Below are 23,029 nucleotides of genomic sequence, written 5' to 3'. Positions count from 1 at the left end.
GAATGCTGAGGTCATCAGGTCGAAACCCAGGCCTTGCCTGGTCAAGGCACATATGAGAAGCAACTACTACCAGTTGATGCTTCCCATTTCTTCTCTCTCTCTTCTCTTTCTAAAATCAATAAATGAAAACTTTGGAAAAAAAAAAAAAGAAGAAGAGGAAGGTATCATTTGAATGAAGACTTGAAAGAAGTGAGGCAGCAAGCCATTTAGATTTCTAAGAATGTTCCAGGCAGAAGAAACAGTAGGTACAAAGGCCCTGAGGTAAGAGCCCCTGTGGTGTGTTGGAGGAACAGCAGCAAATCCAGTAGAGACAGAGCAGAGTGAGCAAGAGAGAGAGGATTAGGAAAGAAGCAGAGACAGAGCATGAAGGCTATGTAGGCCAACACAAACTGTCAACTGGTGGTTGTTGATGCCAATTCAACACCAACAAGAATCCCCAATTTGAAGTGTGGTGAAGAAGGAAACCATTCAGTGCAAACAGCTCAATGGTGATACAGCTTGGCTGTGAAAACAGCACAGCTTTGAGGCAGCCCTGGGGCAAGGCCCCTTTTCAGCTAGGCAGCTCAGCTATGCTGTGGTCTGTACAACTCTGCTCTGTTTTGGTGGTTCAGCTCCAGCCCTAGCTGGGGAAACACCGTGGTCTGCAGTCTTTGGTGAAAAGGGAAAGTGCACTCTCAGAGCCAGAGGGAAGCTGGCTTATGTAGACAGAAGTCCCTGCCCCTGGTCCCTTATGGATCTCTCCTCATGCAAATGAGGAGTCCAAATCCTCACAGTTTTGTTGGTGTAAAAGGCACTGTCCTGATTGATCAGAATAGAGCCACTCTGTTTTGTTGGAACTGCGCAGCTCCAACTGAATGGGGAAGGCCTCAGTCCTGCTGATTGAAATAGGATTACAGAAACTCTTTTATAAGGGCTGGCTCAGATGGCAGGAACTCTGCGGGCGAGCAGCTCAGTGCAGGTCTCTTCGTGAAGTGCAGTTTGTGTGAGAAGGTTTAGAAATGGCTGCTAGGCTGATTTTGTTTTTGTTTTTTAAGAAATTTGAACCCAGTTAGCCACCAGGAGCTCTTCTTAGTTAGGTATCTTCTTTCTCCGGGTCCACAGAATTATTGCAGGAGACAGGATATGACTGAACTTGTGTCTTGATAGGATTCCTCTGACTTCTGTGTGATTCATAGACTGTGGGAGAATAGGGTGTGAGGGGCAAGGGTGAAACAGAAGTACTTTTAGGGGCAAAGGAGCAGTTAGAGTACCACTGCAGTAATCCCAGGGAAAGATGATGGGAGCTTAGATGAGCATTGTACCAATGGAGATGGTGAGAAGTGGTGGATTCTGGATATACTTCAAAGGTAGTAGGATTTTCTGATGGATTGGATATGCAGTGGGATGAAGAGAGGAGTCTAAGGTATTCAAGGGGGAATGCGTTTTGGGACAGGCAGTGTGGTATAAACTGGAGAGAGTTGAAATTCACAGGGACTCAGGAATGAAATTGAGCTATATACCCTTGCCCTTCTGAGCTGTATGGCCCCGGGCAGGTTGCTTTCTATCTCAGAAACTGGCTTCCCTCACCTGTAGAAGCTCACAGAACTGTTGCGAAGATTGAATAAGGTGAGGTATGGAAAATCCCATTCCACAGCAGGCAGAAACAGAGTAGGTGCTCTCTGAGCACTTGCCCCCTTGCCTTTCCTTTTCTCCAGGAAGCTGGAGAAGCTACATGGTAGGGCTGAGATCAGAGGTGACGGTGAAGGATGAGTGGGGCTTTGTTAGGTGGCAAAGGGGCTCATAGTTTACAGTAGGTGGAAATGAAACCACTGGCCAGGAAGGCCTCAGTGGAACCCTGGAGTGGGGAAGGCTACAGAAGGACAGGGAGCACCTAGGCATGGAGAGAGTATGAGGGAAAGAAAGTCATGTACCAGAAACGGGGTCCCAACAAGAAGGTGTGAGGGAATGGGAGGCCAACCTCCCACCTCCCTGGCTGTGCCTTGGGCCAGCCTTGGCCCAGAGGACATTTTAAACTTTCTGAGTTACAGGATAGAGTTGGTCATAACTATGGCACACAAACTTCCAGTACGACAAGGGGTTACTGAGCTCTGTGCTGTGTGAAGTCACACAACAAACATCTGGCTTGGCCACTGGCCAAGACAGCTCCCCTACCCCAGCCAAACACACACTGATTGCGAACATATGGCCTCCAAGGCAGGGGCTTTCCCAAAAGGCCTCAAGAGCCATCTTTACCTTCTAGCCTAAATTGCGCTGGCCAAGGGACTGCCATCAGGGTCTTAATTGTTTCCTTACTGCTTGCACAAGATCATGAATTCCCTTTACATGGGACCAATAGTAAGATTACCAATCGTCCTCCTTTAGTAAGTTCCGTCCTCCCGCAAAAAGTGTCCTCCTACATGTCCTCCTTTTTGATATTGGAAGACTAACCTGTAAGTGTCCGTATTCAATCAATGCAGAGTCAATCCATTGTGTGTGATGTGACGTATTTCTGTCTAAATGAGTACTTTTTCTTACAATTATTATTAAAAATTAATAGGCATGGCCTGACCTGTGGTGGCGCAGTGGATAAAGCGTCGACCTGGAATGCTGAGGTCGCCGGTTCGAAACCCTGCACTTGTCTGGTCAAGGCACATATGGGAGTTGATGCTTCCTGCTCCTCCCCCCTTCTCTTTCTCTGTCTCTCTCTCTCTCACTCTATCTCCTATCTAAAATGAATAAATTAAAAAAATTAATAGGCATGTAAGCATAATTACAATATAAAATATTATAAATGTTTTTGTTATGCATTTATCATATTATAGTATATTATTGTTGCAATAAATAAAATATTTCTTTTATTTACGATATTGTTTTCTTCAATTTATTTTTGTCCTCCTTTTCATTGTAAAAAAGTTGGTCACCAGCCAGAATGGTGCTCATCAACAAAACAACACAGAATAAGTGCTGGCGAGGATGTGGAGAAAAGGGAACCCTCCTGCACTGCTTGTGGGAATGCAGACTGGGGCAGCCTCTGTGGAAAACAGTATGGAGATTCCTCAAAAAAAAAATTAAAAATCGAACTGCCTTTTGACCCAGCTATCCCACTTTTAGGAATATACCCCAAGAACACCATAGAACTGCTCCAAAAGGAGAAATGCACCCCCATGTTTGTGGCAGCATTGTTCACAATAGCGAAGATCTGGAAACAGCCCAAGTGTCTGTCAGAGGATGAGTGGATTAAAAAGCCTTGGTACATATATACTATGGAATACTACTCAGCCATAAGAAATGATGACATCAGATCATTTACAATAACATGGATGGACCTTGATAACATTATACGGAGTGAAATAAGTAAATCAGAAAAAACTAAGAACTACATACATAGATGGGACATAAAAATGAGACTCAGAGACATGAACAAGAATGTGATGGTAACGGGGGTGGAGGGGTGGGGGGAGGGGGGGATGGGACGAGGAAGGAGAGAGGGGGTGGGGGAAGGGAGGGGCACAAAGAAAACCAGATAGAAGGTGACGGAGACAATTTGACTTTGGGTGAGGGGTATACAGCATAATCAAATGTCAAAATAATCTGGAGATTTTTCTCTCAACATATGTACCCTGATTTATCAATGTCACTGCATTAAATTTAATAAAAATAAATAAATAAAAAGTTGGTCACCTTACCAGTAGGCCCATGCCAAGGAATATCCCTCTCCTCAGAACCACGAACACCCTCCCCCCCACGTCATGGAAGGCTCCGACAGCAGACTGACTGCCTAGGTTCCTGTTCAGTCCCATGCCTATTAAGTTGTGTTCTTTACCGCTCTGAACCTTATTTTCTACCTCTACAAAGAAGGATATAATGACACCTCCTTCACAGGCTTGATGAGAGGCTCAAATGGGATTGTCTAAAACTATGACTCAGAAGCTCTAAGTGCTGAAAAGATGTGAATCCTACTTCGACCTCCCCACACTCTCCACACTCAGTAGTACCACTATCATTAGGTGACTCAGAGGAAAAATTATACCAAACTGTAAGAAAAGGAAGAAAGTCCAACTAAGTTCAGGTTTTTCCTGTGATGACTACTTTGATGCAGTCCTTGGAAATATCAACTGTCATATTCTTTTCCAAAATACTTTTGTTGTTGTTCCTGCTTTCCAAATGCCCTAAGCATTTTTATTGAGCAACCAGGCTCTAAACAATATGGATTTGGAAACTGTAATGGGTCAGACACATAACATTCAATAGAGCTCACTACCTGCCAGGGAATGTTGTAGTTCTTTTTATCCTCGCAACAAACCCTGTGAGGTTGGTGCAACTATTATCCCCTTTTACAGATGGGAAAGCTGAGAATTGGGTTTGGGGGATGAATTGACTTGCCTAATGTCATACAGGTAGTGAATATTGGTGGAGAGTTTGAACACAGGTGGCCATGTTTAACTGCTGTGTGATACTGTCTTGAAAGGATTGGCTCAAACATATGAGAACCTTGTATCCCAAGAAGGGACTGGGATGGGTTGAGAGAGTGATAAATTATTTTTAAAGATTTTATGGTTTTTTTAAAGAGAGAGAAGGGGGGAGCAGAAAGCATCAACTCATAACTGTTTCTCCTATGTGCCTTGGCCTGGGTCTTGAACAGGAGACCTCAGCATTCCAGGTTGACACTTTATCCACTGCACCACCACAGGTCAGGTGAGAGTGGGATAAATTTTCATTAGCCTTCCCTATGGCTGGAGACAAAGCCCCAAGCCCTCATCCCTGCTGCAAAATGCATTAAGTGCTCAACCTGGCAGTGATACTGTCCAGTGTCCTTTGGAGAGGCATTTATAAGTGAGACGTCTGAACTAAACACCTTCCGAAGTCCTTTCAATTCAAGGAGTTTAAGTCTTAACTCTGTCTTGGGCCTTCCAGCTGTCTCCTCCCATAGGAGGAAGCAAAACCTGTGTAGTCACCTTGCTCTCTCTCAAGAGGTATGCACCCACCCTTGTCTTTTTCACTCAGTACACCTGGGAGACCTCATTCTTCCATGGTTTCCATCAGCTTCTTTATCCTGGTGTCTGGTCCAGGCTTCTTCTCAGAGCCCTAGAAACATGTCTTCAGCTGCCTCCCAGAACTCTTCTCCTGCAGTGTGAACTCAGTGGGTATCTTCTTTCCTCAGAACCTTTTCCTCTTTCCATGTTTCTCTTCTCAAGAAATGGCTCTGCCATTTTTCTTTTTTCTTTCTTTTTTTTTTGATTTTGGAAATATACACATGACTGTCCATGTTAGGTACATTTTCTCATTATGTCCAGCCCTACGAGGGTAGACCTTTTGCGGTTTGTATTCTTCCTCTCACTTCAGAGATCTGAACTGAAGTTCACATATTTTTTTTGTGTGTGTATTTTTCTGAAGTTGGAAACGGGAAGGCAGTCAGACAGACTCCCGCATGCTCCCGACCGACAGGGATCCACCCGGCATGCCCACCAGGGGGCTATGCTCTGCCCATCTGGGGCGTTGCTCTGTCGCAACCAGAGCCATTCTAGCACCTGAGGCAGAGGACATGGAGCCATCCTCAGCACCCGGGCCAGCTTTGCTCCAATGGAGCCTTGGCTGCAGTAGGGGAAGAGAGAGACACAGAGGAAGGAGAGGGGGAGGGGTGGAGAAGCAGATGGGTGCTTCTCCTGTGTGCCCTGGCCAGGAATGGAACCCGGGACTCCTGCACGCCAGGCCAATGCTCTACCACTGAGCCAACCAGCCAGGGCGGCTCTGCCATTTTTCCATCTGCTTAAGCCAGAACCCTAGGCATCATCCTTAGGTTTTCCTGGCCCTCAATCCCACATACCATCAGGCACCAGGACCTGTCAGTGTGACCTCCTACATAGCTCATGAATCCACTCCTTCTCTCAACCCCCACCCCTCCTTCCCTAGTCTAAGCCATCACCATCTGAGAGATGAAGTCAAAAGCAAAAGCCTTCCCCTGCCCACTCTGCTTCTATTCTCCCTCTTCCAGTCCATTTTCTGCCTCATAGTGAGGGTGAGTTTTTTTTTTTTTTTTTTAATCTGGCTGTCTTTGATGACTTTATTGCTCTTAGAATTAACTCCAAATTCCTACACACATCTGATGAGGTGCTGTGCTATTAGGCAAGCTGTTTTCTAGGATGGGTCCTGGAGTCTATATTAAACCTTGATTCTGATGTCAGATTGACCACCTGATAGCCAATGTGACTTTGTTACAGGCCTTGGACTGGGCCTGGAGTGGGTCTGCCTCTGGCCAGCCAGTAGTATTTGGGTCCTTGACTTTTTAAAAAGATTTTATTGATTTTAGAGAGAGGAGAGAGAGAGAGAAGGGTGGAGAGTGGAAGAATTAAGTGATAGTTGCTTTTCATATGTGCTTTGACCGGGAAAGTTCAGGGTTTTGAACTGGCAACCTCAGCATTCCAGGTTAACACTTTATCCACTGTGCCACCACAGGTCAGGTGGGTTTTTTGTGCAGGACAGATTTCACAACACGAATTCAGGTGATTTTTGAGAGTACATTTATTACAGCTAGAGATGGTGCAAAGAAGGAAGGACTTAGGATAGAAGAAGCAACAGGAGAGAGCCTAGGCAGGGCTGCTTTTAGCTCACTTGAAAGTCAGAGGAAAGGGGGGCCTCGTAGAGAAATTCACAGAATAGTCCAGGACAGCTGCTGCCGCCTGCTGCTCCCCTGGTTGCAAGTCTCATGGAGACCTGAGTTTAGGAGAAAGAGAGCAAGTAGACACCTAAAGGAGAAAGGTACCACTTTGGTCCTTTGTCTTGAGGCTTTTTACCTTTCTTTAGCTGGTGGGAATCCTAGGGGAGCTGTCAGGGGAGGGTCTTAACAGAATATTCATTAGTTCTCCAGGTGTGTCCCTTATTATGTTGATTCATCAAAATATGTGAATAGAAGGGTCAGGGTTATTTTCTGGTTAGTTTCATTTTTAAAGAATATCACCAATGGGGACTGGGACCAAGGCTGGTCTGCCCCAGGAGGGTCTGGAATGTGTAAACCATTTGCTCCTGAGTGTCTTTAGTTAGGGAAGATAAACCTTGTGATTCATTAGATGGCTGTAAATTGCTCAAGTTGTTTGTCCTTGTTTGAATAATTTGTTGCAGTTACCTTTAGTCCACTTGTCAAGAAATTTCCCCAGTTTTTTACTATCTTGTCTCAACTTTCGCTATACTTCTTAATTTCTCTAACCTGCAATTATTTTATTTGTAAGGTAGGGTTGTTGTGAGGGTGAGAGGAGACAGTGTACTAATGCACTGAGCTCCATGCCCTGCAGCAAAGTGCTTTAATCATTCACTGCAAGTTAGATCTTATGATAATAAAGTTATCAGTACCAGTCATAGTATTGATTCAATCAACTGATGAATTGTTGTGAATAATAACATTATGGATCTTGTTATATTGGATTGTATGTTATTATATTAATTTGGATTTTATGATTATCTTTCCAGCCTCAGCTCTCAGTCACTACCACCCTACTCCCCATCCTGCGTCTTCCTTGCCTTTTATTGCCACACATTCTCATCCCCAGAAAGTTATTCTCTCCCCATCTTCTGATCCTTTAGCCCCTTTTTGTATTGCGAAGTCCCTTTTGTTAGGGGCTCAGGCATTGATTTCCCAGACCCTCTGCTGTAGATGGCTATCCTACGGGGCCCCCAGAGTGCCCTGTGCTTCTTTTTTAGAGCTTCTGTCACACCATATTTGTAATTATTTAATTGTCAGACTCCTGGAATTAGGCCATCATCTTGGCAAGGAACTTTACATCTTATTCATCACTGTAGTCCCAGCTTTTAGCACTACTGGGCACAATAAATGTTTGCTGAATGAACAAGAGATGGGCCTGGCAGCAATCCTCTCCTCCCAGTCTTCGTCCCCTTTGAAGCCTCTTCAAAGCCAAAAGCTGTTAACTGAGCACAGAATCTGACTGAATCAAGGCTGGCTGAACCAAGAGCTCTCTGTCATGGTCCTAGAGGTATTTCTGTTTTGGGGTTCACAAACCTCTCGTTCCTTGTGGGCTTAGTGAAGGTGTGGGCGTAGAGGGGGTTTAGGGTAAGTTGATTCACCTCCCTGAACTTCATTTAAAAAATTATTGATTTATTTTAGAGAGAAGAAGGGAGAGAGAGAGACAGATAGAAACATCAATCTGTTTCTGTATGCGCCCTGACTGGGGACCAAACCCATAACATTCATGTTTCAGGATAATGCTGTAACCAGCTGAGCTATCTGGCCAGGGCTGAGTTCATTTTTGTCTTCTGTAAAATGTCAAATAGGACTCACATGGCAGTCACCATGGAGATTCACTGAGGTGGCAAATGGAAATGTTTTGTAAACTGCAAAGGTTAGCATGTCTCACTTCATAATAATCAAACACAAAAAATGTGTTGCTCTTTGGCTTAACTCTTTCCAAGACCCCCATGTAAATAAGAACCATCCTAGTTATACAGCATGATCTCTAGCAATCCAGTTACAATTGATTGACATTATCACTTTCTTTCTATTTAGCCATTCTCAGCCTGTGGCAACATGCTGGTCACCATATAGACCTGATAAGCACTTTTGTCTCCTTGGTACCACATTTACAAAACAACACTTAAAGTGGATTACTTTGCAGATGCCTGATCTCATCTATTCAATGTTGATTCTATTAGTTCCAATTTCAGAAGGCGACAGGTGACATTTTCTGACCTTGTCCCCTTAAGTATAAGCAAAAGCTACAGCTTTTTGGAGGGGGGAATGAAAAAGTACAAGATGTGCTTGGTGAACAGTGAGGAAACAAGACATGTTTTGTTTGTATGAAAATCAACGGTTTGTAAGAAAATCATGGTACATACCTCTCATTTATTTATTCATTCATTTGTTCAGCACCACAATGTGCCAGTTACTGGGCTAGCTACTGGGGGATATATCAGCAAGCAAGATTAGCCTGACCAGGCGGTGGCGCAGTGGATAGAGCGTCGGACTGGGATGCGGAAGACCCAGGTTCGAGACCCCGAGGTTGCCAGCTTGAGCGCGGGCTCATCTGGTTTGAGCAAAAGCCCACCAGCTTGAACTCAAGGTCGCTGGCTCCAGCAAGGGGTTACTCAGTCTGCTGAAGGCTCGCGGTCAAGGCACATATGAGAAAGCAATCAATGAACAACTAAGGTGTTGCAATGCGCAACAAAAAACTAATGATTGATGCTTCTCATCTCTCTCCATTCCTGTCTGTCTGTCCCTGTCTATCCCTCTCTCTGACTCACTGTCTCTGTAAAAAATAAATAAATAAAATAAAAAAAAACCCCAAAAAACAAAAAAACAAACAAGATTAACCTTACAGACCTCATGGTCTCCTGGGGAAGACAGACAATTAAGTAGACAATTTCAATACAGTGTGAAAAAAATCTCTGATGGGAAGAACAGAGAAATGGTTTTCTGTGGGCCCCGAACTTTTCAAAGGAAGCAACATCTCAGCTGAGACCTAAAGCATGGGTGAGAGTCATTAGAAAAAAGCTATGGGAGGGGGCAAGCTGAGGTTTGAGGGGGGAAAAAAGTTCCTGGAAAAGCCTGACCAGGTGGTGGTGCAGTGAATAGAGCATTGACCTGGGACACTGAGGACCCAGGTTTGAAACCCCTAGGTTGCCAGCTTGAGCGTGGGGTTGCTGGCTTGAGCGTGGGAACATAGACATGATCCTATGGTTGCTAGCTTGAGCCAGAAGGTCGCTTGAGCAAGGGGTCACTGACTTGGCTAGAGGCACATATAAGAAAGCAATCAATGATTAACTAAAGTGCTACAACAAAAAGTTGATGCTTCTCATCTCTCTCATTTCCTGTCTGTCTGTCCCTGGCTGTTCCCCCCCACCCCCAGCCTCTAAAAAAATAAAGTTCCTGGAAGAAAAAAGCGTCCAAAGACTGGAGAGAGACACAGGGTAATTTTGAGGACCTAAAAGAAAATCTGAGACTACAGGCATAGAAGCACTGTAGGGGAGGTAGGAGAAAAAGAATGAGCTCCATTTGGAATATGCTGACTTTGACATGTCTAGGGCCCACACAAGAGGAGATGTCCATGTGGCAGGTGACTATGTGGGTTTGACATCCCCGCAAGAAGTTGTAGTGAATAAAGACCTGGGACTTGGGAGCTGCTGTGCTGTCCTTGTATTGAAAGGCTGGCTTAGGACTCCACTGGGGAGAGCTTGCAGGATAGCAGAGGAATTTGGACCTGATTCTATAGACAGTGAGTTTGAACAAAACCTTTGGAATAGCACAATTTGAGCAGAGGAAGTTGCCCATAGCAGAGGTAGTCAAGGACATGGACGAGGGCACATGACTGGTGCTGAGGATGCACATTCAACAGGACCAGGACAAATGGCTGGGTCTCATAGCGTAACACATAGTCACATACTGGACCAGCTCATACCAGCTCATGGCAGCCAATTGTTAAATTTTCAGTAATTCTCTGAGCCACTTTTAAAATCAGTCATTATTAAATATGTAAAACTATATAAATATTTATTCATTTATTTATTTTTAAAATAGTTTGTAAAACTATATAAATATTTAATGATTTAAAAATTTAAAATGCTAGTACACTTACAATTAAGTAAATTAAATACAAAGGTAACAAGTAAATACTAAAAGCTCATCCTTTTTAATTATTTTACTATCAAGTATGATACTGAGGGTAGTTACACCTATTGCATCTGGGTGGTATAAATGCCATATAACAGCATGCTACTGCACATCTCTTCCCAGGTCCCTGTTTTGTTCTGTTATTAGTGAGAAAGACAGAGACAGAGAGAGGGATAGGCAGGGACAGACAGAGAGGAAGGAAGAGAGATGAGAAGCATCAATTCATAGTAGTGGTACCTTAGTTGTTCATTGATTGCTTTTTCATATGTGCTTTGACTACGGGGCTCCAGCTGGGCAGTGACCCCTTGCTCAAGCCGGCGATCTTGGGCTTCAAGCCATTTCCAGCTCCCTGTTTAGTGACATCACTGTGGTAGTGTGAAATGGGCCATGGAAATTGGTAAATACTACAAATCAAGACCTGATTGTTTTGTTGGTTGTTTCAAGTTAAGGAAGTTATGGAGAAAATGTTAAAATGCAGATTAAATTTAGAAGTGTGTTGTGTTTTATAGCCATTATGTTGTGAATAGTTCAAAAATTTAAAAAAATATTCTTTTAGTATTTGAAACTATTATTTGTTTCAGAAAAATAAAAGTTGCTCTCATCATTGCCAAACAAGCAAAGTTCTAACATGTGGCTTTGTTGTTTCACTTTTGCCCTATTTGTTAATGCAAACAAAAATATCAATTAACACTCTTGTCAGAACTACATAACCATAGGATATATGAATTTGGCAAAAATCAATGAAAACGGCCTGACCTGTGGTGGTGCAGTGGATAAAGCATCGACCTGGAATGCTGAGGTCACAGGTTCAAAACCCTGGGCTTGCCTGGTCAAGGCACATATGGGAGTTGATGCTTCCTGCTCCTCCCCCTTTCTCTCTCTCTCTCTCACTCCTCTCTAAAATAAGTAAATAAATAAATAAAAATTAAATTAAAAAAATGTTCTCTTAAAAAATTTTTTTAAAAGATTTTATTTATTCATTTTAGAGAGGGGAGAGAGAGAAAGAGACGGGAGGGAGGAGCAGGAAGCATCAACTCCCACATGTGCCTTGACCAGGTAAGCCCAGAGCTTTGAACCGGCGACCTCAGCGTTCCAGGTCTACTCCCTACCCACTGCACTACTACAGGTCAGGCTTAAAAAAATCAATGAAAGCATTCTATGAGAATCAACTGGTTATATGGAATTCACAGTAAGGAGTATTGCCTAGTTTATTATTATTTGTAAATTGTGTTATAGATTCCTCATACCAGTAGAATTACAATAAACCTATTGGCACCGGGAAACTCAAGGTCACATCTGCAACTTACTTTCAAAGGGTTCAGAAAAACAGGTGTTTTTCTGAACAAAGAGAAATAAAGCCATTATGGAATCTAGCTGATGTCTCTATAGGAATTCACTGTGTCACTTTTTTTACTTTTCCATATATTTGAACATGTTCATAATACAGGTATTAAGAAAATGAGTCAGTGCAAGGTGCTTAGACAGTCAGTGCAAGGTGCTTAACCTCTTGTGTTAAAGAAACAGCAGGGGCCAGTGCGGCTGGAACAGATTGAGCCAGGGTAGAGTAGTAGATGAGGTCAGAGGCCAGATTAGGGGGGCCTCATAGGGCCTCATGATGACTGGGTTTTAGTGTGAGATAGGAACCATTCAAGGGCTCTAAGCAACGACTTGACCAGAATCACACACTTTAAACAAGGTGCCTCTGACTGCTGGGATGAGAAGGTGTGGGGGCAAGGATGAGCGCCGACCAGTCAGGGGCTAATGCTCTAATCCAGTGATTTTCAACCAGTGTGCCACAAGTTTTTAAAATATTCAATACCTATTTAGTCAGGGACACTGATCTCTTTTCCCTTTATCAAATTAAAAAATGACAGCAGCCTCCTGACCAGGCGGTGGTGCAGTGGATAGAGCGTTGGACTGGGATGCAGAAGACCCAGGTTGCCAGCTTGAGTGTGGGCTCATCTGGTGTGAGTAGAGCTCACCAGCTTGGACCCAAGGTCGTTGGCTCGAGCAAGGGGTTACTCGGTCTGCTGTAGCCCCATGGTCAAAGCACATATGAGAAAGCAATCAATGAACAACAACTAAGGTGTCGCAACAAAAAACTAATGATTGATGCTTCTCATCTCTCTTCGTTCCTGCCTGTCTGTCCCTGTCTATCCCTCTCTCTGTCTCTGTAAAAAAAAAAATATATGACAGCAGCCAACACAATAGCTGTCAGTGTGAATGCCGTATCTTGAATCATAGTTACATATTATTATACAAGATTGTGTCTGATTGTTTAATTCTTGGTACCAGAAATCCTTATATACAAATATAGGCACCTGATATTTTAAAAGTAACTTTGGGCCTGACCAGTGGCAGAGCAGTGGAGAATTGACCCAGAATCCAAGGTCACTGCTTGAGCAAGGGGTCACTGGCACAGCCCCAGTCAAGGCATGTATGAGTTCAATGCACAACTAAAGCGAAAGCAACTACAAGTTGATGCTTCTCCTCCTCTATCTGCTTTCCTCTCTCTCATGCACGCTTTCACATATACACACATAAACTTTGGAGCAAAAAGGGTAGGTAATTACTAATTTTTTTAACTCAATAAAAGTTGTATCTATTTTTTTGTCAGATTGGCAAAAAAATATTTTTTGGTGTATGCCACAGAATTTTAGTAATTAGTTTATGTGTGCCATGAAAGAAAAAGGTCAAAAACCACTGCTGTAATCTACAATGGAGGCAAGAATTGTTTGGTGCCTCAGATCAGGGTGTTAGTGATATAGGTGGTAAGTGGCTCAACATCACTTGGGAGGAAGGGCAGATACTGTTGTTTCTCTAAGTTTATTATGAAAAATATCAGAGTAGAGTGACTAGTGTAATGAACACTGTATACCCATCACCCACTTTATTTTATTATTATTATTATTTACAGAGACAGAGAGTGTCAGAGAGAGGGATAGATAGGGACAGACAGAAACGGAGAAAGATGAGAAGCATCAATTATCAGTTTTTCATTGCGACACCTTAGTTGTTCATTGATTGCTTTCTCATATGTGCCTTGACCGTGGTGCTACAGCTGACCGAGTAACCCATTGCCAGAGCCAGCGACCCTGGACGCGCGCCCAAGCTGGGGACCTCAGGGTCTCGAACCTGGGTCCTCTGTATCCTAGTTTGACGCTCCATCCACTGCACTACCGCCTGGTCAGGCGCCATCACCCACTTTAAACATTATCAGTCCATAGTCAATCTTGTTTAATTGACCTTTTAATTTTTAAAGCAAATTCCAGATTGCTTTCCATTTCTTCTGCAAATCCTTCAGTGTGTATTTCTGAGGTAAGGGCTCCATGATTATCACACAAAAAAATTAACAATAATTTCTAAATATCACCAAATATGGATTCTGCATGTATTTTGCAGGTAAAGCCAACAAGATTTTCTAATATAATTATGTGGAACATGAGAAAAGGACATAAATCGCCCTGGCCAGTTGACTCAGTGGTAGAGCATCGGCCTGGCGTGCAGGAGTCCCGAGTTCAACTCTCAGCCAGGGCACACAGGAGAAGCGCCCATCTGCTTCTCCATCCCTCTCCCTCTCCTTCCTCTCTGCCTCTCTTCCCCTCCCGCAGCCAAGGCTACATTGGGGCAAAGTTTGCCCGGGCACTGAGGATGGCTCCATGGCCTCTGCCTCAGGTGTTAGAATGGCCCTGGTTGCAACAGAGCAACGCCCCAGATGGGCAGAACATAGCCCCCTGGTGGGCATGCCGGGTGGATCCTGGTAGGGCGCATGCGGAAGTCTGTCTAACTGCCTCCCTGTTTCCAACTTCAGAAAAATACAAAAATAAATAAAAATAAAAGGACATAAATCAAGGACATATCCAATGTTTGGCCTAAGTAACTGGTAAGGTGGAATTTGCCATGACATGAGATGAGGAAGATTAGATAGAATTGGTCAGGAGTCAGTGTGATGGATATCATTTTCTAGAATATGTAGTTTAGCAACAAGAAAACAGAACTTGGATATTACAAAATCAAGATGGTACTTTTGAACTAAGAAGCACTACACAGGTCCTAGATGTTTGTATTCTTGTTCTCACTTAAAGTTGTGCTGCCCTCTGCCTGGGGCATGAGGTCAGCCCTCTGAAGGAACAAGGGAAGTAAACCAAACCCAGGAAGTTCTGCTTGCTTGTTTCATTCTGGGACCATTTGTCTGCCCCCTTCTGAGATAAGGGTCCTGTTAGTTGTAAGATTTTCTGAATCAAATGGAAAAGCCCTACAAAGAGCCATTTTATTTGGAAACTCGTAGCTCACTCTGATGATATAGGCCACTTTGGATGAATTCACTGATGATCTGATGTTAGGATGAAAATCTTCAACCCATTAGGGTCAGATGCTAATAACATTTATGAGCCAGTTTAAAATGCTTTTTAAGGCCCTGGCCGGTTGGCTCAGCGGTAGAGCGTCGGCCTGGCGTGCGGGGGACCCGGGTTCGATTCCCGGCCAGGGCACACAGGAGTAGCGCCCATTTGCTTCTCCACCCCCCCCTTCCTCTCTGTCTCTCTCTTCCCCTCCCGCAGCCAAGGCTCCATTGGAGCAAAGATGGCCCCGGCACTGGGGATGGCTCCTTGGCCTCTGCCCCAGGCGCTAGAGTGGCTCTGGTCGCAGCAGAGCGACCGGGAGTCTGTCTGACTGTCTCTCCCCGTTTCCAGCTTCAGAAAAATACAAAAAAAAATAAAAATTAAAATGTTTTTTAAAAAATCCTTGTGATACCTGACCTGTGGTGGCACAGTGGATAAAGTATGGACCTGGAATGCTGAGGTCCCTGGTTCAAAACCCTGGGTTTGCCCAATCAAGGCACATACGGGAAGCAATTACCATGAGTTGATGCTTCCCGCTCGCCACTCTCCTTTCTCTTTAAAATCAATAAATAAAATCTTAAAAAAATAATTAAAATAAAAATGCTGGTATGCAGAAAAATTCAGGAGACTGCAGCCAAATACACCAATTTCCCAGTTGTGCAAGATGGAGGGTAAATCAGTATCTAGGAAAAAAACACATGTGGAGGCCCTGGCCGGTTGGCTTGGTGGTAGAGCGTTGGCCTGGCGTGCGAAGTCCCCGGTTCGATTCCTGGCCAGGGCACACAGGAGAGGCGCCCATCTGCTTCTCCACCCCTCCTCCAGCCGAGGCTCCATTGGAGCAAAAGATGGCCCAGGCGCTGGGGATGGCTCCTTGGCCTCTGCCCCAGGCGCTAGGGTGGCTCTGGTCACCATAGAGCTACGCCCCGGATGGGCAGAGCATCGCCCCCTGGTGGGCGTGCCGGGTGGATCCTGGTCGGGCGCATGCGGGAGTCTGTCTGACTGCCTCCCCGTTTCCAGCTTCAGAAAACAAAACAAAACAAAAAAAACACTTGTGGAAAGAACCAACTTGGAATCCTCTCATTTCTATCACCTGTTGTTGACCTTAGAACAAATCAAGAAGGAAGTACAGCCATAGTAGGTGTGAAGTCACAGCAAGAGAATCCACCAACTTTTGCCTCCCTGGCCAGTCTCTCACATACCCAATTCTCAAGGGGCACCAGATTACTTCTGACATGGAACCTCACCAGAACTGCCTATCTGATTAAGACTGCACTCTGCAAAACCACACTGAAGGTACATGTGCCTGCAAGCCTACTATCACACCTGTCCAACCAGGTTTGCCTGAACAATTCCTACAGAATTGCCTTCTGCTTAAGTAGATGTTCTGAGGCCCCAGCTAGTTGTATTTTGGGGTCTGCAATACATAAAGCAGGGGACTCCTGTGGAGGCCAAAGCTGGGCTTGTGAGATTCCTGGACTTGTCTCCTTTGGACACTGTTCAGTTCCTTCAAACCAGTATTCTGCCACTCTTGACTCCAAGCCCAGAACCCAGCCAGAGGTCCAAACCACAGTTCCTGCAGTCTCTTCTGCTGAAGCACAGGCCTGGGAACCAGGGATGACCATTAGACATGCCCAGTTACACATGCAGTGACTTTAGATTCATCATGTCTCAAATGGAGAAGTATGTCCAAAAGTTTTCCACCCTAACCCATCGTGGTGGGACAATTTAAGACTGGTGGTGTGAAGCAAATAAAGATGTTAAATGAAGGTGATGGTGGGATACAGTGGCATTTACAGGACAATGCTTCTTAACAGCAATTCTACTTCTCAGGGTGGGGGATCTGGTGATGGTCTGGAATCACTTTTGATTACAACTGGGCAGGAGGGCATGCTGTGACCTCGAGTGGGTAGGGGCCAGGGATGCTGTTCCACATCCCACAACACACAGGACAGCCATCAAGTCATCTGGCTCAGTAGTGTGAAGGTTGAGAAGCCTGGCTATAGGAGGCAAAGGTGGTTTTAGTTTTTAGCAAGACAAGCTATAAAGAGCAATGGGAATAAGAGAGCTGGTTGAGATAGCAAAAGGCAGGATAGTCTGGGAAGAGGCCCTGGACTTGAGATGAAAAACAGGTAATAAGGAGCCGGCACCTCTTTGAGATTGACTGGCAAGCCTGACCTGACAACAGTCAGTGAAGCAGGAACAAATTGATTTTCTGTATGTTTTCTGTTTTGCAGCGTCCTCTCAGGTAGGAGTTGAGGATTACAGTGGTAAGACCAGAGATAAAGGAGGGCAACGATTTTCTTTTAAAGCCAAGAGGACCAAACAGAGTAGATGAGTTCTTGGGTAAGTCAAGGGTGCTTGACACTCTGGGCTGCTGGTCCTTCTTGGCCAAGTCTGGTGCATTCTCCCACACACCCCCACCCAAGCCCACCTGCTTTATATGTTCTGAAGTAGAGTAACAGGAAACTGTAAATTAAACAAAAACAAAAAAACCCATAACAAAAAAAAAGAAGAAATTAATTATGCTGCATTATCTTTAATTGAGTACAAAGACTCTTCCAATCATTTCACCTAGATCTCATTTCACCCACTGCTCTGTTTGGCCGCCAGCCTCTTATCTCTCTCTTCAGCAATGGTGAGGCGGATGCCTTTTCCACGGGGAAGGGAAATCCATGGCTTGTTGCCCTAAAGGAGAAAACGAGAATCAAAACCTGCTGTGCACCAACTTCATTAGAAGCTCAGTGCATCTGTCATTGCATTTAAAGGAACAGAAGCCAGCTACAGAAGCCAGCTTGTGCAGCAACAGGCAGGCAATCTTCAAACACTTGGATACTGCTTTATCAGAAATACCCGCTGCTTGGAACCATCCTCTTAAACCTGTTGCCCAAATACAGAGATGCAAACTACAACACCCTTCATAATTAATATCTTAGAAGTACTGAAGTCATATCCAAGGCTGACCATTAGTAATCCCCCACCCCAAACACACAGGAATAAATCAAAGAAACCTAATTATAAGGTATATTCATTCCATCACCAGCACTTTAACACTCCGCACTGATCAAGGTGATCAGGCCCCTATCAGGCCCCCACTGAGTCTGTGACACAACAGCACAGGTCTGCCCCAGCCTCCCTCTATGTGAGCCCCTGCCCCAGAAGAGGTTTTCTGCTAGGTTCAGCACAGCCAACCAGGAGCCAGAAGCGGCAACCCCAGCAGGACCTGCACTTACAGGTTCCCTAGACTAGAGAGAAGGGAAATCCAGACTTACTTTGCCAATAACGAAAATGTTGGAGAGCCGGGTGGCAAAGCTGTTGCCATTGGCATCTTTCACATGAACTACGTCAAATGAACCAGGGTGCCTCTCTCTGTTAGTTATCACACCAATTCTTCCCAGGTTAGCACCTCCGGTCACCATGCACATGTTGCCTAAGCAGGAAGGAATAATCTGCTCAGCAAGACACATTACAACCCAGTATAATGCACGGCAGAGACAGGTCTAAATTTGCCAACTCCTCCTGTTCCAATTTACTTCTGTGGATTTCTCACCCAACCAGGACTCTAATTTACCCTTGCGCACACCCAACAAAACTCTTCTGCATCCACCCTGTCAGGTCCTCACAATGTCTTGTCTAAACTACTGTTGGTCTTCCAAGGAACAATGACAGCATTAACAAAAGCTCTATTACAATCAGGCTCATTTGTTTTTTGGTCCGTTTCCTGCCCAGCCCCCAAGCCGTTTCCACTAACAAGGAAGTTTCAAGATATTTAGAGGAGGCCTTAGAATGCCTTACAATACATCAATCAGACCTCACTCATCTTAGCCCCCCAGAATACACTAAGCACTGGAGCAGCTACACGCTCCATCTCCCCTTACTGCACTAAAACACATCCAGCTCTGGTTAACTAGGTGCATCAGAATCACCTACAGAGTCCAAAGAAAAATCTTGTTCAAGCCATAGTGCCTGATTAAATTTCAAATAATAAAAATGGAGAGAGGAGAAAAGCAAAGAACATCTCTTTATGGCTGGGCTTTAAAGAACACCCAAGTAGCACAGAGGATGCTTACCAGTGTCAAACTTGATGAAATCAGTAATCTTGCCAGTCTCCAAGTCAATCTGAATAGTATCATTCACCTTGATAAGGGGATCAGGGTAGCGGATGGTGCGAGCGTCATGGGTTACCAGATGAGGGATCCCTTTTGTGCCCACAAAGATCTTCCTCACTTTGCATAACTTGTACTAGAAACACACAAAGGTAGCCATATTTAACCTAGCTCACACGCACTATGCTCCACAGTGGACAAAGAGTCTCTCAAAGCCACAAGTCACTAGCTTAAAAGCAAAATTAGCAGCTAAAGACAACAGAGGCTTCCTGAACTGAGCAGAATGGTACCTGATTTTTCTTTTGAGCCTCCATAAATTCACCTTGTATTCTAGGCTAGTCTCATCATGGATTTTTTCCTTGTAGCATAGCCTCACTCCCATGTCCAAGTCCAAGGCACTGAAGACATCATATTTCAATTCCTGTGTGGGTGGGGACTGATCACCCTTTCCCCAGGTTGCTTAAGCCTCATGGGCCCCCTGAATTCTTCCCTCCAACTCACCCCATTGGTCCTAAGTGTCCCTTGCTGGCTCCTTCTGCAAAAGCTGCCAGCTTCACCAGCAGTTAATCCAATCACCAAGCTTTTCAACTTTGGATTTGTCACTCCCTGACATCCACAAAGCAAATCAAATCACCTCGACGTCATGGACATGCCCTCTAGCCTGCCAGTAACAAGGCAGCTAGGGAAATTTGAAGTTGAATTACCCTATTAAATTAACCTTCATTTATAGCCAATAATCCAAGAAACCTTAAACCTCTGTGTAAAACCATCACAACAAAATGGATTAAACAATCAATGTAATCTTTTTTTGTGCTCTCTCAAAATAGTGCCCAAGGATTTTCAGTCTCCTCCATCATCACCTTCCACTAAAGGGTAAAGCTAGACCCACAAATGGAGACATGACAAACGGCCAACTGGATTGGACTAGATACTGGTCTTCTGGCCCTTTATTCTTTTTTGTTGTTGTGACAGAGAGAGGGGCAGATAGGAACAAACAGACAGGAAGGGAGAGAGATGAGAAACATTAATTCTTTGTTGCGGCTCCTTAGTTGTTCATTGATTGCTTTCTCATATATGTGCCTTGACCATACAGCAGACCAAGTGATCCCTTGCTCGAGCCAGAGACCTTGGGCTCAAGCTGGTGAGCTCGAGGTCTCGAACCTGGGTCCTCCACAACCCAGTCCGATGCTCTATCCACTGTGCCACCTCCTGGTCAGGCTGGCCCTTTATTCTTAAAGGACCCTTACTTTAAGTACTCATAAATGTTATTAGAGAAATAACTCTCCTTGCCTGTAAAAAAGGAAACCAGAAAGTCACTATTCAATGGGAACTCATTTCTGCCGTAAAAAAAGAAAACAGTCTGTAGAGGATGTCAAGTTATTTTCAGGCATAAGATTATAAGTTTTTTTTTTTTTTTTACAGAGACAGAGAGTCAGAGAGAGGGATAGATAGGGACAAACAGACAGGAATGGAGAGAGATGAGGAGCATCAATCATTAGTTTTTTGTTGCAACACCTTAGTTGTTCACTGATTGCTTTCTCATATGTGCCTTGACCGTGGGGCTACAGTAGACTGAGTAAACCCCTTGTTCAAGGCAGCGACCTTGGGTCCAAGCTGGTGAGCTTTTGATCAAACCAGATGAGCCCACACTCAAGCTGGCGACCTCGGGGTCTCAAACCTGGGTACTCCGCATCCCAGTCTGACGCTCTATCCACTGCACCACCACCTTGTCAGGCAAGGTTATAAGTAATCTTAATCTACCTACCTCAGCCTCATGCACGTACTTAAGGCTCTAACTTAAAACCAAGTAACTTTACTGAATGCAAACCGGCCCGCTTGCAACACTCACCTTGGCCTCCTCAGGTGTAATGCGATGAACTGCAAAGCGACCCTTGGTGTCATAGATCAGACGGAAATTCTCTCCGGTTTTGTCAATGCTGATAACATCTGATTATCAAACAGTAACTAAGGTTACTATAATGACCTCCACTATCTCATGCTGCATAACAACTATAGCAAGATAACGACATGCTTCCCACTTCAAATGCCAACAAGGTTTCCCAAGACTAATGATGATGGCTAACTAATCTTCAATGTTCTAATGTTTTAAGAAGCCACCAAGAGCCAACCACTAACCACTTACCCATAAAACCAGCAGGATAGGTTATATCTGTTCGGACCTTGCCATCGATCTTAATAAACCGCTGCATGCAGATCTTCTTTACTTCATCTCCTGTCAGGGCGTACTTAAGCCTGTTCCTTAGGAAAATGATGAGAGGGAGACATTCTCTCAGCTTGTGGGGACCGGTAGATGGCCGAGGAGCCTGTAAAATGATAAAACAAACAAAACCACACACTTCTTAAATTACTGTTGGGGTTCACAAAAACCTACCTTCCTAGTCCTGAGATCCATTAACTAGACATCACACTGTCCATCACACCCAATTTGGGTCAAAAAGAGTTGTTTAAAGCTTATACAACCATTCCATACCTTAAAGTTTTATAGCAGCCCCCCCCCCACCAGAGGACCAGGCCTGTTTAGAACATGTGGGTTCTGAATCCATGTAAGTATACTATGTAGCATGTGGGATGAATGAGATACAGAAATATTATGGGAGGCACTGCAAGAAACATTCATGGATACAGTAATCAGGGATGCCTGACACAGAAGAATGTGTCTCCCTTAAGATACATGAATACAAACAATGTAATTACAATGTAATGATACTCACAAACACACCAGTCAGTTTATCCAGCATCCAATGTTTTGGAGCTGCTACACGCTTCAGATGCTTCTTGGGACCACGAGCCTGAGGGAGAGTTATTAGGTATTTTCACATTACTGCTAAAAAGAGTTGTCTGCTTCTGGAGACTTTAGTCTTCTCTAGGTCATTATACTGGTGAAATGGACAGGGGTTGGACCTCTTGGCATACAGCCAGCCAGCAACAGACACGAACCAGAAACCAATCTGTGCTTGTCAATCAAATAGTAAAGTTTTGGCAGCATGAGTCTGGTTTAGTGTCTGGTGTGCGATTTACCTGACCTCAGCACAAGCACGTGCCAGTAGCTGTTCCCTCTTACTCCAAAAGGTAACACCGGCTTTCACTTTCAAATGCGGAAGGAAGCCTGCTGAATACTGGGTACAGATGCTTACTGGCCACACTATACAAAGTCAGAGCGAGTCAGAGACGGAAAAAACGCTTTGCCGGTTGCAGCTGCCGCCCACCGGCCCTGGCCCACCGTCGGCCCTCTAGGGCCATCGCGGCTCCGGTCTGGGAAAAAAGCCGCTCCTCCTAGGGTCGCAGTATGCGTGGCTGGGCCAGAGACCGCGGACACGCCACCAGCGGCATCGATTCCCTCCCCACCCATCCCCTGTCGAGACCAGCGTTCACCCTGGCCCTCCAGTCCACCTGGGCCACCCCGCAGGCCACAGTCCCTTTGCCTCTGTCCGGTCACTCCCTGCGGGGGTCCCAAAGCCCTGGAAAGCCCCGGCCTTGGGAGGATGGACGTTGATGGCATCCCATGAGTTCTCAAAGAATCTTCCTTACCATGGCTGCTCTAGGCACAGAAAGAGGACAGGCTCTTTCCGGTGCACCAAGAAAAAAGGGTCGGAGGCTGCGCACGCCGACCTTGGACACTCCTCCCACCCGCACCCCCCCTTTCGCGGAGCTCTGGGATTCTATCTTGCCACCTGCTGGTGGGAGGTCATAAGTTCGGAGGTTGGGAAAAGCCTCAGAGAAGAGGCGGTCTCCTGAAAGCAATTTCCTCCCTCCCTTTCCTTCACTTCCTCCTCCTCTGAGGCACCTGATTCTGTGTTAGGTGCTGGAAATGCCAAGATGAGCCAGACAAACTCCCTGCCTTCTAGCAGCGTGCAAAGTGAGGCTACTTTAAGGCTCGCACACACATGATTGTATAAGTAATAGAATACATTTTAATAAATATTTCTTAAATATATTGGTCTGCCCCTTCTTTCCAGCTCGAGCCAGCCAATCTG

General features: G+C 44.9%; 1 protein-coding gene across 1 annotated transcript; it reads right to left on the bottom strand.

Annotated features, from left to right (window-relative positions):
- Window positions 1-17,447: 17,447 nt before the first annotated feature.
- Window positions 17,448-22,679, bottom strand: RPS4X (ribosomal protein S4 X-linked). Its single transcript, XM_066357126.1, has 7 exons — window positions 22,584-22,679; window positions 21,767-21,844; window positions 21,178-21,358; window positions 20,884-20,981; window positions 18,999-19,170; window positions 18,201-18,358; window positions 17,448-17,616 (listed from the first exon to the last, which is right to left on the bottom strand). The coding sequence occupies exons 1-7, from the start codon at window positions 22,584-22,586 to the stop codon at window positions 17,515-17,517; spliced, it is 792 nt and encodes a 263-aa protein (XP_066213223.1). The 5' UTR covers window positions 22,587-22,679; the 3' UTR covers window positions 17,448-17,514.
- Window positions 22,680-23,029: the final 350 nt, after the last annotated feature.

Source organism: Saccopteryx leptura, chromosome X (assembly GCF_036850995.1).
Source record: "Saccopteryx leptura isolate mSacLep1 chromosome X, mSacLep1_pri_phased_curated, whole genome shotgun sequence".
Lineage (NCBI taxonomy): Eukaryota > Metazoa > Chordata > Mammalia > Chiroptera > Emballonuridae > Saccopteryx > Saccopteryx leptura.
Note: the sequence above shows the minus strand (reverse complement) of the source record. Positions and strands in the feature narration are given on the sequence as shown.